Source organism: Staurois parvus, unplaced genomic scaffold (assembly GCF_062004578.1).
Source record: "Staurois parvus isolate SC_StPar_1 unplaced genomic scaffold, SC_StPar_1.0 ptg000609l, whole genome shotgun sequence".
Taxonomy (NCBI): domain Eukaryota; kingdom Metazoa; phylum Chordata; class Amphibia; order Anura; family Ranidae; genus Staurois; species Staurois parvus.
The window spans coordinates 677,213-694,046 of record NW_028318405.1 but is presented as its reverse complement, the minus strand read 5'-3'; the positions used below and the strand labels follow the sequence as shown (position 1 = coordinate 694,046).

General features: G+C 45.0%; 1 protein-coding gene across 1 annotated transcript in view; it reads left to right on the top strand.

Moving 5' to 3' along the window:
• Positions 1-2,715: 2,715 nt before the first annotated feature.
• The window catches only part of LOC149449635 (alpha-2,8-sialyltransferase 8F-like), a 39,784-nt gene continuing 25,665 nt past the window's right edge, over positions 2,716-16,834 (top strand). The window contains exons 1-3 of the mRNA XM_089692974.1: positions 2,716-3,137; positions 4,843-4,923; positions 10,044-10,130. Coding sequence (XP_089549100.1) covers positions 3,031-3,137; positions 4,843-4,923; positions 10,044-10,130 — 275 coding nt within the window. The 5' untranslated portion in view covers positions 2,716-3,030. The remainder of the gene's footprint in view (positions 3,138-4,842; positions 4,924-10,043; positions 10,131-16,834) is intronic.

The following is a 16,834-nucleotide window of genomic DNA, read 5'->3' as shown; positions in this document are numbered from 1 at the left end:
CGATGGCTCGGCATGAGAGTTACCCCTGTCCAGACTGTCTGTGTTGATGGGGGAATCTATTCATTTATTACATGTAATTATATAGCGCCATCAATTTACGCAGCACTTTACATATATATTGTACATTCACATCAGTCCCTAACCCTCAAGGGGCGTACAATCTAAGGTCCCTAACCCTCAAGGGGCGTACAATCTAAGGTCCCTAACCCTCAAGGGGTGTACAATCTAAGGTCCCTAACCCTCAAGGGGCATACAATCTAAGGTCCCTAACCCTCAAGGGGCGTACAATCTAAGGTTCCTAACCCTCAAGGGGCGTACAATCTAAGGTCCCTAACCCTCAAGGGGCGTACAATCTAAGGTCCCTAACCCTCAAGGGGCGTACAATCTAAGGTCCCTAACCCTCAAGGGGTGTACAATCTAAGGTCCCTAACCCTCAAGGGGTGTACAATCTAAGGTCCCTAACCCTCAAGGGGTGTACAATCTAAGGTCCCTAACCCTCAAGGGGCGTACAATCTAAGGTCCCTAACTCACATTCATACATACACATACTAGGGACAATTTAGACAGGAGCCAATTCACCTACCTTTCTGTCTGTCACCTACCTGCATGTCTTTGGATGGTGGGGGTACCCAGAGGAAACCCACGCAGGCACAGGGGGAACATGCAAACTCCAGGCACGTGGTTCTGTAGCTGGGATTCGAACCAACCCACACGGAAGACAAATATATAAAAAAACACATTCAACATACAGTGTATGTATGTATGGATATATAGATATATAAATAAAACATGTTAAAATAACTTCTTTATATGTTAAAATTAATCTGAAGAATATATGTAAAAAAAAGATATATGTATATATATATATATGAGAGGGAGGGGAGGGAGAGAAAAAGAGAGAGATTTTGAAATACATTGAATACATCCAAAATTGTAGTATTTCAAATATATGTTAATATATTAGGGAAGAATATTTTAAAAATATATTTAAAATAAATGTTTCTTCTCTGGGGGAGTGACCCGAGTACTGCCAGGCAGAAGTACTAACCATTCAGTCACTGTGCTGCCACACAAATCAAGCCAATTTATTTCCTGCAACCTGGAAAACAATTTGCACCGTCTATGGCCTGCCTTCACTGTATATAAGGGGATGGTGGAGGAGGAATCAGTACTGGATGAGTGATCTGTGTATAAGGTGATGGTGGAGGAGGAATCAGTACTGGATGAGTGATCTGTATATAAGGTGATGGTGGAGGAGGAATCAGTACTGGATGAGTGAACTGTATATAAGGTGATGGTGGAGGAGGAATCAGTACTGGATGAGTGATCTGTATATAAGGGGATGGTGGAGGAGGAATCAGTACTGGATGAGTGATCTGTGTATAAGGTGATGGTGGAGGAGGAATCAGTACTGGATGAGTGATCTGTATATAAGGTGACAGCGGAGGAGGAATCAGTACTGGATGAGTGATCTGTATATAAGGTGACAGTGGAGGAGGAATCAGTACTGGATGAGTGATCTGTATATAAGGTGATGGTGGAGGAGGAATCAGTACTGGATGAGTGATCTGTATATAAGGTGATGGTAGGTGATAGTGGAGGAGGAATCAGTACTGGATGAGTGATCTGTATATAAGGTGATGGTGGAGGAGGAATCAGTACTGGATGAGTGATCTGTATATAAGGTGATGGTGGAGGAGGAATCAGTACTGGATGAGTGATCTGTATATAAGGGGATGGTGGAGGAGGAATCAGTACTGGATGAGTGATCTGTATATAAGGTGATGGTGGAGGAGGAATCAGTACTGGATGAGTGATCTGTATATAAGGGGATGGTGGAGGAGGAATCAGTACTGGATGAGTGATCTGTATATAAGGTGATGGTGGAGGAGGAATCAGTACTGGATGAGTGATCTGTATATAAGGGGATGGTGGAGGAGGAATCAGTACTGGATGAGTGATCTGTATATAAGGTGATGGTGGAGGAGGAATCAGTACTGGATGAGTGATCTGTATATAAGGGGATGGTGGAGGAGGAATCAGTACTGGATGAGTGATCTGTATATAAGGTGATGGTGGAGGAGGAATCAGTACTGGATGAGTGATCTGTATATAAGGTGATGGTGGAGGAGGAATCAGTACTGGATGAGTGATCTGTGTATAAGGTGATGGTGGAGGAGGAATCAGTACTGGATGAGTGATCTGTGTATAAGGTGATGGTGGAGGAGGAATCAGTACTGGATGAGTGATCTGTATATAAGGTGACAGCGGAGGAGGAATCAGTACTGGATGAGTGATCTGTATATAAGGTGACAGTGGAGGAGGAATCAGTACTGGATGAGTGATCTGTATATAAGGTGATGGTAGGTGACAGTGGAGGAGGAATCAGTACTGGATGAGTGATCTGTATATAAGGGGATGGTGGAGGAGGAATCAGTACTGGATGAGTGATCTGTATATAAGGTGACAGCAGAGGAGGAATCAGTACTGGATGAGTATATAGGGAGACACATAGCAGACAGTGTTGGATGTGTACATAGGGTGACAATGTATGCTTTGTCAGAGGGTGGAGGAGGAATCAGAGCTAAATCAATGTTCTGTACATTACGGTGACAGAGTGTGCCTTGGCCGGTCTTTATTGCTGGAGCCACCTGCATGGAGACAGTTCAGATGTTCTCCCATTCTGCACTACTGCAGGGATTTGGATGAAATACATAAAGCACACCAAGATTCAAGGAAGCCTACACATGCCCTTTGTGCGTAGACAATATTTGTTTAGCCCTGATTTCAGATTTGAAGCTTTAACTTCATTCTCAGGATTGCTGGCAGTCGGTGGAAGAAAAGAGTTGGGCAACGAGTCTGGAGACTTGCTGGCATGGCAGAGAAGATACGGAATCATGTTGTGAAGATCACATAAGGTTTTATTTATGGTGGGCACACCTTTCCAAGGGGAAGGGTCACTTCCTCGACAGCGAGTGGAATTCCCCTGAGACATCCTACGTTGTTCTGCTACTGTTGGGTTATACCAGAATGGTGAGGCGTTACCATTGGAAGGTCATCCTGATCCTTAATACTTTGGTGATATGTTATGTCTTCTACCAGAGTCAGCAGAGTCAACCAGGACCTGGAAATGACCGGTAAGTCTCCAAGGTTAGATAATTCCAGAGGGGTGTGTGGGGCTCCACCTTGTGTATAGGGAGCACAGAGAGATATTGGATGTAGGGTGAGGTCCATGTCACATGGGCAATCCCCGAGGAAAGGATTATTTGAATCACCAAATCTCTGTTTCTAGCTGGACATTATCTCAGTGGTCCTGCTAGAGAGGGTGCAACGTCATAGCAAAGGGTAAATGGTTCATTAGGGATCTTGCCATTGGCAAATTTTTTCCAGGGAAAGGGTTGCTCATGGGACACAAGCAGGGGCGGACTGACAACTCATGGGGCCCCCGGGCAATAGGGGATCATGAGGCCCCTGTGTCCTTGCCCAAACTCAGAAAAGCCTATGAAAAAGGTACCAGGGGCATCTCATGGGGCCCCCTACTGACCCTGGGCCCTCGGGCAGTGCCTGAGTTTCCAAATGGTCAGTCCGCCCCTGGACACAAGTATAACCATTGGTGGTGGAAAAAGAAAGAGAAGATGATAAAGAGACAATCAGAAGGACAATACATAATGTATGTGGAAGTGGGGGAGGATGAGGGGCAAATTTGAATGTCAATCCAAACCCTATTAAGGTCATTGGGCACCTAATATTTCAGGCAAGGGATTGCCAAACAACGGGCATTGGAGTCTCAATTTCAGCTGCGACATTCAGATGGTGGGGTTAGAATTTGGAGTAAACAACATGAAAGCATGGATCCATCCCGCCTTGTATCAACGGTTCACAGACGTGCAGCCAACAAATCTGCAGCAACTGCGTGATGCTATCCTGACAATATGGACCCGAATCTCTGAGGAATCCCACATGGAAGAAAAATATATTTTAAATATATTTAAAAAATATTATTCCCAAATATATGGACATATTGGAAATACTACAATTTTAGCCATATTCAGTATATATATATATATAAATATGAGAGAGAGAGGAGAGGAGAAGAGAAGAGATAGGAGAGGGAAGGGAAGAGGAAAAGAGAAGGAAGAGGGAAGAGAAGAGGAGAAGAGAAGGGACTGGAGAGGAAAGAGAAGAGAACAGGAAAGAGGAGAGGGGAGGGGAGGAGAGGAAAAAGGAGAGGGGGGAAGGAAAAAGGAGAGGGGAGTGGAGGAGAGGAAAAAGGAGAGGGGAGTGGAGGAAAGGAAAAAGGGGAGGGGAGGAAAGGAAAAAGGAGAGGGGAGTGGAGGAGACACGACAAGAGGAAAAAGTAGAGGGGAGGGGAGGAGAGGAAAAAGGAGAGGGGAGGGGAGGAGAGGAAAGGAAAGAGGAAAGGAGAGGTAAGAGGAGATGAGATGGGAGGAGAGGAAATTAAAGGAGAGGAGAGGAGAGGAAAGAGGAGAGGGGCTGGGAGAAGAGAGGATAAAGAATAGGAGAGTAGAGGGAAGAGGGGAAGAGAGGAAGTGAGAGAAAGAAGGAAGAGGAAAGCGAAGAGTAGAGGATAATAAAGGGAAGAGGAAAGGAGAGGAGAGGAAATGAAAAAGGAAAGAGGATAGGAGAGAGGAAGGGTGGGGAGAGAAGAGGAGAGGTAAGAGGAGAATAGATGGGAGGAAAGGAGAGGAGATGAGAGAAGAGAGGATAAGTAATAGGAGAGGAGAGGGAAGAGGGGAAGAGAGGAAGAGGAAAGGGAAAAGGAAGAGGAGAGGGAAAAGGGAGAGGAGATGTGTTATTCTAATATCTAGTTGTTTTTGATAGGTCGAGGAAGAGAGAAGCTGTACGATCAACTGCTGATTGTTCCCGTTTGAAAACCCTGATATTACATTCTACAATGAAAATGTGAGTTCTATTCTTCTATGTGTTTTTTTCGGCAGTGTGACTATGATGAAGGTGTGGGGACATTATCAGTGGATGCTCAGAATGTATTGCTGTGTGATCATTACTGGGGGGTCAGTAAAGAGAACATCCTAATGATTTACAGTTTGAACGGCCTGGATGTGCAGCAGCTTTCCCTTGACCTCTTAGATCCAAGGACCATCAAGTGGGATTGATATTCTGCCATTTATATAATCAGACAAATGATTTAATTTTTTTATTTATTGTCCTTTAAATCTGAAGCTCAATCTGCCTATATTTTGCTCTCCCTGGTCCCTCCCTGCCCTCTCATCAACATGGTAAGGACATAGATAAGTATGACCCTTCTGTTTTCATTACATACTTTATTATAGACCTAGTGACATTATCACAGGGTCTCTGTGCTTATCTATGCAATCCAGGCAGATTATGGCTAGTGGGAGAAGTTATGTAAATATCAAAATGCTGTTATAGGTGGGTATAAGTCTGGACGAGTGGGCATTCTTAGGCAGGCTATATTTGCATGAAGACCCTCAAGGTAATGTCCGCTTGTGATGCTGAGCCTCTATTAATGAAAGAACTAAAATCCAATGAATGACAACAGGGACACAGCAAGACTGCAGTAGAAAGGTCTATATGATGTACACACAAAGATGTACCATGCTAAAATAAGTGAATAAACATACAATAACTGCTCAAGAAACAAGTGAACAAAAGGAAGAGGAGGTGCTATTAAAAAAAATGTGTCCATCAGTCCAAATAATTAAAGTATAAAATATTTAGTTGTCAAAATTCTCCACATCAAGATGTGACTCCAAAACAGTGCACCACCACCATGTGGGTACACACTCATCTTCTAGGTTGGACCCTTAAATTATAAAATGTCTGAAGAGCGGGGTCCTTCTTAAAGCTGGGACAAGCTATATTGAGGAATTACCGTATTTTTCGCTCCATAAGACGCACTTTTTCCCCCCAAAAAAGGGGGGAAAATTTCAGTGCGTCTTATGGAGCGAATATAAAGCGGCCGGTCCGGTATTTTTGCGGCCACCATGTCAGAATACCGGGCCGGCCTCTCAGCTGTTCTCTCCTGCAGGACCTTACCTGTTCCTCGCTTCAGCGCTGCACAGTCTTCCCGCGCTGGCTTCTGTGACAGCCGGGTGCCCACTGCGCATGTGCTGCGCTTTGTGAATGATCCGGTGTCTTCTGGGACACATGACAGGTCCCAGAAGGCGCCGGGCCATTCACAAAGCGCAGCGCTTCTCGCGCATGCGCAGTGGGCACCCGGCTGTCACAGAAGCCGGCCCGGGAAGAAGAGTGAAGGACAACTCCGCGGAAGTGGGAGCGGGTACCTGTCAAATTCAGGTACCCACTCCCCCTCCCTCCCCAAAGGTCAGCAGTCTCTGGTCATTCCCTGCACTGTCCGCAGTCTCTGGTCATTCCCTGCACTGTCTGCAGTCTCTGGTCATTCCCTGCACTGTCTGCAGTCTCTGGTCATTCCCTGCGCTGTCTGCAGTCTCTGGTCATTCCCTGCACTGTCCGCAGTCTCTGGTCATTCCCTGCACTGTCCGCAGTCTCTGGTCATTCCCTGCACTGTCAGCAGTCTCTGGTCATCCCCTGCACTGTGTCCGCAGTCTCTGGTCATCCCCTGCACTGTGTCCGCAGTCTCTGGTCATCCCCTGCACTGTGTCCGCAGTCTCTGGTCATCCCCTGCACTGTGTCCGCAGTCTCTGGTCATCCCCTGCACTGTGTCCGCAGTCTCTGGTCATCCCCTGCACTGTGTCCGCAGTCTCTGGTCATCTCCTGTACTGTGTCCGCAGTCTCTGGTCATCCCCTGCACTGTGTCCGCAGTCTCTGGTCATGCCCTGCACTGTGTCCGCAGTCTCTGGTCATCCCCTGCACTGTGTCCGCAGTCTCTGGTCATCTCCTGTACTGTGTCCACAGTCTCTGGTCATCCCTGTACTGTGTCCGCAGTCTCTGGTCATCCCCTGTACTGTGTCCGCAGTCTCTGGTCATCTCCTGTACTGTGTCCGCAGTCTCTGGTCATCTCCTGCACTGTGTCCGCAGTCTCTGGTCATCTCCTGCAGTATGTCCGCAGTCTCTGGTCATCTCCTGTACTATGTCCGCAGTCTCTGGTCATCTCCTGTACTATGTCCGCAGTCTCTGGTCATCTCCTCTACTATATCCGCAGTCTCTGGTCATCCCCTGTACTATGTCTGCAGTCTCTGGTCATCTCCTGTAGTATGTCCGCAGTCTCTGGTCATCTCCTGCACTGTGTCCGCAGTCTCTGGTCATCTCCTGTACTGTGTCCGCAGTCTCTGGTCATCTCCTGTACTGTGTCCGCAGTCTCTAGTCATCTCCTGTATTGTGTCTGCAGTCTCTGGTCATCCCATGTACTGTGTCTGCAGTCCATTGGTTCAGAATATTTTTTTTTCTTGTTTTTGCCTCAAAAACCTAGGTGCGTCTTATGGCCAGGTGCGTCTTATGGAGCGAAAAATACGGTATACTTCTCTCACTGTACAGTTAATAAGGAGAAACTCCCAGTTAATAGCTCAGGAAGAACATTACACATTATACCACACATTTTGTGGTATTTAATCACCACTGGGGTTTTTTATTTTTTGATAAACAAACAAAAAAAACTAACATTTTGAAATGTTTGTTTCTGTTATAAAATCTTGCAAATAAGTAATTTTTCTTCTTCACTTATGTGCACTGAGAGGGTGCACTGATGGGCACTGATGAGGCTGCACTGATGGGCACTAATGAGGTTGTACTGATGTTCACTGATGAGGCAGCACTGATGAGTACTGATGTGGTGGCACTGATAAACTGCACTGATGGGTAATGATGAGACTGTACTGATGGGCACTAATGAGGCTGCACGGATATGCACTGATGAGACAACACTGTTGGGCATTGATGAGGTGGCATTGATAAGCTCTGATAGGCTGCACTGATTGGCATAAGTTGTGGCACTGATAGGCGACACTCAGGGGCGGACTGACCATTTGGAAACTCGGGCACTGCCCGAGGGCCGGGGTCAGTAGGCGGCCCCATGAGATGCTCCTGGTACCTTTTTCATAGGCTTTTTTGAGTTTGGGCAAGGACACAGGGGCCCCATGATCCCCTATTGCCCGGGGGCCCCATGAGTTGTCAGTCCGCCCCTGGCAACACTAGTTGGCACTGAGAAATTGCACTGATGGGTACTGAGTAGCTGCACTAATGGGCACTTCTGTAGCTGCACTGATAATCAAGGCACTTTATTCGGAGATTTGGATATTACAATAGTAATGAATTTAAGCAAATCTGAAATAACAAGATAAAATTTTGTCCGAAATCTGACTCAAATTTGAAAACAAATTCAGAATATAAATATTTTTCTGACTATTGCTAATTTCCTTCAAAGAAAATGTGTATTATTGCTAGAATATAGTCGTCTTCCAAAATTCAAATGTATAAAAGAAAAGCATAAAAAATAGAATAAATTTAAGAACAAAATAGAAAATAAAGGAATAGAATAGAAAATAATAGAATAGCATAGCTTTGAATAGAATAGATTAGAATATATTAAAATAGAAAGAATATACCTGTCTTCTGAAATTCGAATTTTGAAAAAAATGCAATAGAATTAATCAGAATGGAGAAAAGAAGAGAAGAAAAGGGAAGGGAAAGAAAGGGAAGAGGAAAAACAGGAGAGGAAAGGAGAAGGAAAAGGAAAGGAGAGGTAAGAGGGGAAGAGAGGAAGTGTGTGAGAGAGAGAGAAGGAAGAGAAGAGGGGATGAGAGAGGAGGAAAGGGAAGAGAAGAGAACAGAAAAGGAAAGAGAAGATAAGAGGAAATGGAAGAGAAGAGGAAAGGGAAGAAAAGAGGAAGGGAAAGAGAAGAGGAAAGGGAAGAGAAGAGGAAAGAGAAGAGATGAGAAAAGAAGAGAAGAGAAGGGAAGATAAGGGAAGGGAAGAGGAAACGGGAGAGGAAAGGAGAAGGAATAGGAAAGGAGAGAGAAGAGGGGAAGAAAGGAAGTGTGTGAGAGAGAGAGAAGGAAGAGGAGAGGGGATGGGAGAGGAGAGTAGAAGAGAAGGGAAGGGAAAGGAAGGGAAGAGGAGAGGAAAGGAAAGGAGAAGAGAGGAAAGGAAATGGGAGAGGAGAGAGGAGAAGGGGAGAGGAGAGGAAATGGAAAAGGAGAGGAAAAGGAATAAAAGAGGAGAGAGAAGAGGGGAAGATAGGAAGTGTGAGAAAGAGAGAAGAAAGAGGAGAGGGGATGGAAGAGGAGAAGAGAAGAAAGAGGAAAGGGAAGAGAAGAGAAGAGAAGAGAAGGAGATAGAATAGTATAGGGCAGGGGATGGGAGAGGAGAAGAGAAGGAAGAGGAAAGGGAAGAGAAGAGATAGAATAGTATAGGGCAGCACAGTGGCTAAGTGGTTAGTACTTCCACTAGGGTCGTTGGTTTGAATCTCAACCACAGCACAACCTGCCTGGAATTTTCATGTTCTTCCTGTGCCTGCGTGGGTTTCCTCCCACACTCCAGACATGCTGGTAGGGTCATTGGCCCTAGTATATGTATGTATGAATATTGAAATTCAGATCCAGGCGAAAATGAAACAAAACTAAACAACACAAATTTTGTTACAAATGCAACTAAACAAAAATAGTAACTTAACAAATCGCTCAGAAATGAAACAAGTGTTTTCGTCCTGCACATGTCTAGACCTGCCAGAGATTCCTGTGTGCTCATACCCTGGAAATGAATTCAAGATGGCAGTGCTGTAGAAGAGCAGTGCAGGGAGAACTTTCCCTACAAGCAAGATAATGCTGGACTTTTGACCTAGTAAATATGGTTGCGTGTTTTTTATATACAGGGATAATTTTTAGGTTATAAAAATGTAATTGTTGATAGTAAGGATGGAGTTTCTTTTTATTAGGCCAAATACGGGCAAATCTTAAATAAGAAATAGTTCACTATTAGAGTTTACATAGCCTTTTTAATAGTAGTTTCCTAACTCCTCCTCTCATCTGTAGAAAAATGATAATTCAGGTAGTTGATATCTCCACATACTACACAGATATCTTAATATTGTCGCAATCATTTTTTTTTCTATTTCTTTCTGTAGATTAAAAAAAGACGTATTTTTTAAGACTGTTAGGGCCCTACAAAGATGTCCTTGGATTGAGAAGCCAATAAAACGCAAGCTACTGCAGTAAGTACGTGTAAAACAGATTGTGCTAACAACATTGTTTTACTAAAACTTGTGTACTAATTGAATTTACTAAAAATATTGAAATTACTTCTAGATATTTTTTCAAGGGATGTTTCCATATACACTCACCGGCCACTTTATTAGGTACATCTGTTCAATTGCTTGGTAACACAAATAGCTAATCAGCCAATCACATGGCAGCAACTCAATGCATTCAGGCATCTAGACGTGGTGAAGATTACTTGTTGAAGTTCCAGTCGGGCATCAGAATGGGGAAGAAAGGGGATTTAAGTGACTTTGAATGTGGAATGGTTGTTAGTGCCAGACGGGCTGGTCTAAGTGTTTCAAAAACTGCTGATCTACTGGGATTTTCATGCACAATTATCTCTAGGGTTTACAGAGAATGGGCTGAAAAAGAGAAAATATCCAGTGAGCTGCAGTTGTGTGGAGGAAAATTCCTTGTTGATGTCAGAGGAGATAGGGCAAGCTGGTTCGAGATGATAGAAAGGCAACAGTAACTCTGGTCAATATGGACCAAAATCTCTGAGGAATGTTTCCAACACCTTGTTTAATCTATGCCACAAAGAATTAAATCGGTTGTGAAGGCAAAAGGGGGTCCAACCAGGTACTAGCAAGGTGCACCTAATAAAGTGGCCGGTGAGTGTAAGTCAACTGTATAATGTAACTCCAAATAAAATGAAAAAAAAATGAGGCTTTCTTGTCCCTAATGGTTATCCTCACGAGACCATTTTCTAGGCACTGCTACTCATGTACAGCATTGCAACGGGGAGGAGTGACTCTGAACAGGTCCCATATTGACCATAATGATCCAGTTTTTGAGGTGTAGGCAGATATTTCACACTTTCAGATCACCTACAATGTCACCCAATGACAGCAAAGACATCAATTATTGATCTGACAGCTCTGATCAAGCTTTACTATAGGTACCTACATTGAATCCTACCACTAGCCCAATAATATTAATGGCTTCAGCCCTAAAGAAGCTAAGGAAAGGGAAGTGTTAGGGATCCGGGTATGACCAAAAATGTGTGGACTGACACAGGGAAGTAGCAGGCTTCAGGAACACAGGCATAGTCAGGCTGGAGAGGTGGAATGGTCAGGCAGGCCATAAGGTACTGTCAGGTGCCGCTTGGCAGTGTCTCTAGCAGCCCACAGCACGGATTTCCTCAGGGCGCGGGGTCTAAGTCCCAGCCTGCTATTCACCAGGGCCCCTGATGGTGGGGATGGACTTGGTGCAGACTGAAACCAGGTCGCGACCCCTGAGTGCATGCTGTGGTAGAGAGTACTGGCAGGGGAGTGCAGGAACGGAGTCTGATGGGAAGAAGCAGGCAGACTTACTAAAGGTGATCCGTGCGGGATGGATGGATCGTCGGGTGAAGTAAGCTTAGTCAGACAGGCTGGGTCGGTATCGTGTGGGCAGCGTGGTACAGGAGGAGCAAGCAGAGAATGGTCTGGGTCACAAGCTAGGTTCAGCAGGTAGCGGGCAGCGCGGTACCGAGGATCAGGCAGAAGGATGGTCAGGCAAGCCAGGGGTTCAACAGGAGACGGTCAGCAGAGGTCAGGATCAGAGGCAGGAACACAGGATACCAGGTACAGGGGCTCATGAGAAACATACACCAAGGCCCTGATCACAGGCCTGGTCATTCCTTAAATACACCTCCTGCAATCAGCCCCAGGTGTTGGCTGACTGCAGGAGTGAGCTTCTGGCTGCTGAGAGCACCCGCTGGTCAGCCCTGGTACTGCAGCCCACACGGCAGGTGAGTCCCACCACCAGTGCTGAGTCCATTCCTGACAGGGAGGCATTCCACCAAAATGTGTTGGCTTCTCTAGATGTGCTATCCCAACTTTTCTCAACTGTCTTAGCCCACAGAAAGCCTTAAAATAATTTTTGGGTCTCGAAGAAACTCTTGCTAAAACAATGTTGGTGGTCAGTAGGAATAATACAACCATTCTCAATGTTTTTAGCCTAGAGGAAGCCCTAAAATTATTTTGGGGTCTAGAAGAAACCCTTACAAAAACCAATTAATCAGGAACAAGGACCCCTTACATTGGTGGTCAATAGGAATAATGCAACCCTTATAGACAGCTAAAAATGATCATCTTTGTCATGTTACTGGCTTTGCCAAGTGTTGTTGGTCCTGGAACTAAGGGAAAAAGAAGGGGAAACAATGACAGAGGCACAAGATGCCTAAGTCAAGCGGGTCCAAAAGAGATCAAGTTGACCTCTTTTGGATCCGCTTGACTTAGGCATGTTGTGCCTCTGTCATTGTTTCCCCTTCTTTTTCCCTCAGTTGTGTTTGGGTCCTGAGGACACCACATGGTTATTTCCATGTGAGTCGACATATTTTCTATATATATGGGGGGCCATTATTTATTTTATTATATAATTTTTGAACCCCCCTTTTTTCCTGGGTATTCTCACTATAGTCCATAGTTGGCAGTGTCCCGGTTACCCCCTTTTCTACATGGTCCTGGAACTATGCAGGCACCATCAAATGGTAGGTCAATCAGCCACTGCTCATAGAAACCCTAGCAACCCCTGGAGGAGCCCTAGGGTTCCATGAAAATGAGACAAACAAGAAAAACACCTCCTGCGCTCAAGAGCAATGCATTGGCACCATGGAACTGTTAAATGGCCTATGAGTGGGTCAGAGATGGCACCGGCTGTGCTGCCCTCCGACAGGTCAGGGGAAACCTGAGATGCAACTATAAAAACATAAAAAACAGAAGGCGCACACGCCTAGAGCATTACTTCAATATTACCTTTATTGGAATAAAAACTAGATGTGTACTCACAAAGGACATGAAATAAATGGCATGCCAATCAAACAATACATGGAAGCAACCTTATCCCCTGGACAAGTCCTTTTTGGGAATAAGCTTAGAATATCAGAGCACTCATGAGGAAAGCCAGAAAATAAATGCAATGGCGTACTTATCCAGTAGTCAATATGTATAATACAAAGTTTAAGTACATGCCACCCAGCCACTGTACATATACGGCGGCAGGGCGGCACTCACAGGCAAAACCACGTTTTAAAACGTGCGTTTTGTAAACAAATAGGGGGTACGCGCGAGGCGCGCTGCCGCCCTATTTGTCCCGCGGATCACCGCCGCAGATGTCAGTTGCCGGGTCACAGCCGCTCCTTAGCGGCTATGTCCCGGCGATCGGCGGTAAACGGTGACAGAGAGCACAGCTGCAGTAGCTGTGCTGTCTGTCACTTCCTTGTCAGCTCGAGGATGAGCTGATCGAGAAAGAATAGTTTCACTTTCTTGATCAGCCTTGTCCCGCCCAGTACACACCCCCACCCCCTAGTAAAACACTCCCCTCACTCCTATAACCCTTCCCTGCTAAATAAAGTTAACCCCTTCCTCCCCAGTGCCATTAGTACAGTGTCAGTTTTTTTTTTTGCACTGATCACTGTATTGGTGTCACTGGGGATGTCAGTGACCTCAAGTCAGTACTCCCCAATGTCAGAATGTCCCGCAGTCCCGCCATAAGTCGCTGGTCGCTGCCATAAGTCACTGATCGCCGCCATAATTTGCTGACCGCCGTCATTATTAGTATAAAAAAACCCCTAAAAATCCCAGTATCTTTCCCGCCATTTGTAAACGCTATAACTTTCACGTAAACCAATTAATTTACACGTATTGGGTTTTTTTTTAGCAAAGATGTCGCAGAATGCATTTTGGCAGAAATTTATGACTAAATTTGATTTTTGCATTTTTTTTTTACTGGACATGTTTTATAGCAAAAAGTCCAAAATATTGTTTTTTTTTCCTCAAAATTGTCAGACTTTTTTTTTTATAGCGCAAAAAATAAAAACTGCACAGGCGATCAAATACCACCGAAAGAAAGCTCAATTTGTGGGGAAAAAAAGGATGTAAATTTCATTTATGTACCATATTGCATGACCGCGCAATTGTGTAAACTAGCGCAGCGCTGTATAGCAGAAAAATGGCGTAAATTGCAGTATCTATCCCATAGTTTGTAGACGCTATAACTGTCACACAAAGCAATCAATATACACTTATTGGGATTTTTTTACCAAAAACATGGAGCAGAATACATTTTGGCCTAAATTTATAACCAACTTTGAGTTTACTATATATTTTTTATAGCTGAAAATAAAAAATATTGTTTTTCTTCAAAATGTTTGGCGTTTTTTTGTTTATAGCGTGAAAAATAAAAAGCGCACAGGTGATCAAATTACACCGAAAGAAAGCTCTATTTGTGTGAAAAAAAGGACGTAAATTTCATTTGGGTGCAGCATTGCATGACCGCGCAATTATCAGTTGAATTAGTGCAGCGCCGAGTAGCAAAAAGAGGCGTGGTCATTAGGGGGGGTAAATCCTCAGGAGCTCAAGTGGTTAATAGACCAATAAAACCATAATCACCATGTTACAATGTACCCATGTGGTAGTATGGTACAAGTACAGGGATTTTTTTGAAGCAGATGTCGGAAGTGATGAAACGCGTCAAGGCCGTGACGTTGATGTAGACCGTAAGTTCTGGAGCGACCATCTTAAGAGAGGTTTCATATACTGCTTGTCGTTTACTGAGTATACATGATCCCTATATTTGAGGAAAATGCGATTTTAATCCATTTTTTATTGTAAGCATAATTTGAATAAATTAGACCATTTTCAAGACATACTATACTATAAGATCTTGTTTTTGACCCATGTCATGATGCCATATGGATATTGAGTTCGGAAGTAATATCGTATGAGGGGATGTCAAGGTCCTACCTTTTCCCTGAGGTTATGTTACTCCATGTGCTGGCGTCCATCTTGGATTTCTGCTGTGCATGGTGGGAATCCTTTTATGCCTTCAGGTCTCTGAGGTCCATCCCCCAGAGGGGTGTGGCCGATTACATATAAGCCTGTGGCCTGCACATGCTCTTTGCACTTGTGTCTTGTGTCTTTGTGTTGCTATTACTCTGTTCTGACTCTCGTGGCTCTCCTGATATCTGATTCGGCTTGTGACTCGACTATTCTTTGTATTCTCGTTTGATCTGACCCTCTGTTGCTGAACCCGGCTCGTGACCTGTGATTCTCGTCTGCTGTCCTGTACTGTTTTGTCCTGTTGTTGTTGACCCGGCCTGTCTGACTACTCTTTTGTCTCTTCCACCAGCTACACGCCATTGGCGGTGGCCATTACCGCAGCTGAGGTGTCTCGGGGGCCGCGACCTGGTTCCTGACTGCGTCAAGTCCATCCCCACCATCAGGGGCCCTGGTGAAGGGCAGCCTGGGACTTAGACTCCGCGCCCTGAGGGACTTCGGTCTGTGGGTGGTGGTTGTCGTCAGCCAGTGGGTTACATTGTTAGGCCTGCCTGTCCGTTCCTCGGCCCCTACCCTGACAGGGGAGCCATCTATGCTTGTGGATTGTTTAGTCCAGTAAGGTGCATGGTTTGGAAGGTGGTGGGGAGTGGATTCATATTACACTAGTGCTGTGGAGAAGGGGAGCCTCTTTGGATATTTAAAAGGATATTGCGCTATTATACGTTCTTTCAGAGGTAATACTGATGAGAGAAAAGGACAGTTTGGAGCACCAGTTCTTGTGGAATACTATGGAATGAGATTTAGTCGTACACAAGTTTTAATAAGGGTATTTTATACAGCCGCTTAGAAGTTTACACTGAGTGATTTGGCACATTATTAGCGCTGGGTTTATGTTTATTTTTTTCCTTATCTACTCTGGTAATGCACTATATAGAGTTTTCTTTTTGAGGTGCACATGGATATAAAGAATGCTTTCATGAAGATGGATTGATTTAGGAGCGCACATTTATTGATTTGAGGATATTACAGATGCCGAGAGTTTTACTTTGAAGTACAGGGATTGGCACAAGTCACGGGCTGAAAGGAATGATGGGAGCAGCTTACTTGTATGTAGACATGGCTATGGGGAGCCTAGATGGTGAACTCCACAGATGGAGGAATTGTGAACAGCAGCAGTTGGTAGGACATGTGTCCACAAGCCAGCGGTGACACCAAGGAGGTCCTTTTGGTCTCTCTGATCTCTCAAGTGGCATCTCACTAGACCGCTGGCTTGTGGACAAGCTTCATCTCCCACACTGGGGGAGGAATGTGATGACACTGCTGTCAGTCACACAACACAGGATTTGAGGATATTACAGAGGCCGAGAGAGTGTTACTTTGAAGTACAGGGATTGGCACAAGTCACGGGCTGAAAGGAATGATGGGAGCAGCTTACTTGTATGTAGACATGGCTATGGGGAGCCTAGATGGTGAACTCCACAGATGGAGGAATTGTGAACAGCAGCAGTTGGTAGGACATGTGTCCACAAGCCAGCGGTGACACCAAGGAGGTCCTTTTGGTCTCTCTGATCTCTCAAGTGGCATCTCACTAGACCGCTGGCTTGTGGACAAGCTTCATCTCCCACACTGGGGGAGGAATGTGATGACAGTGCTGTCAGTCACACAACACAGGATTTGAGGATATTACAGAGGCCGAGAGAGTGTTACTTTGAAGTACAGGGATTGGCACAAGTCACGGGCTGAAAGGAATGATGGGAGCAGCTTACTTGTATGTAGACATGGCTATGGGGAGCCTAGATGGTGAACTCCACAGATGGAGGAGTTGTGAACAGCAGCGGTTGGTAGGAAATATCTCCACAAGCCAGCGGTGACACCGAGGAGGTCCCTTTGGTCTCTCT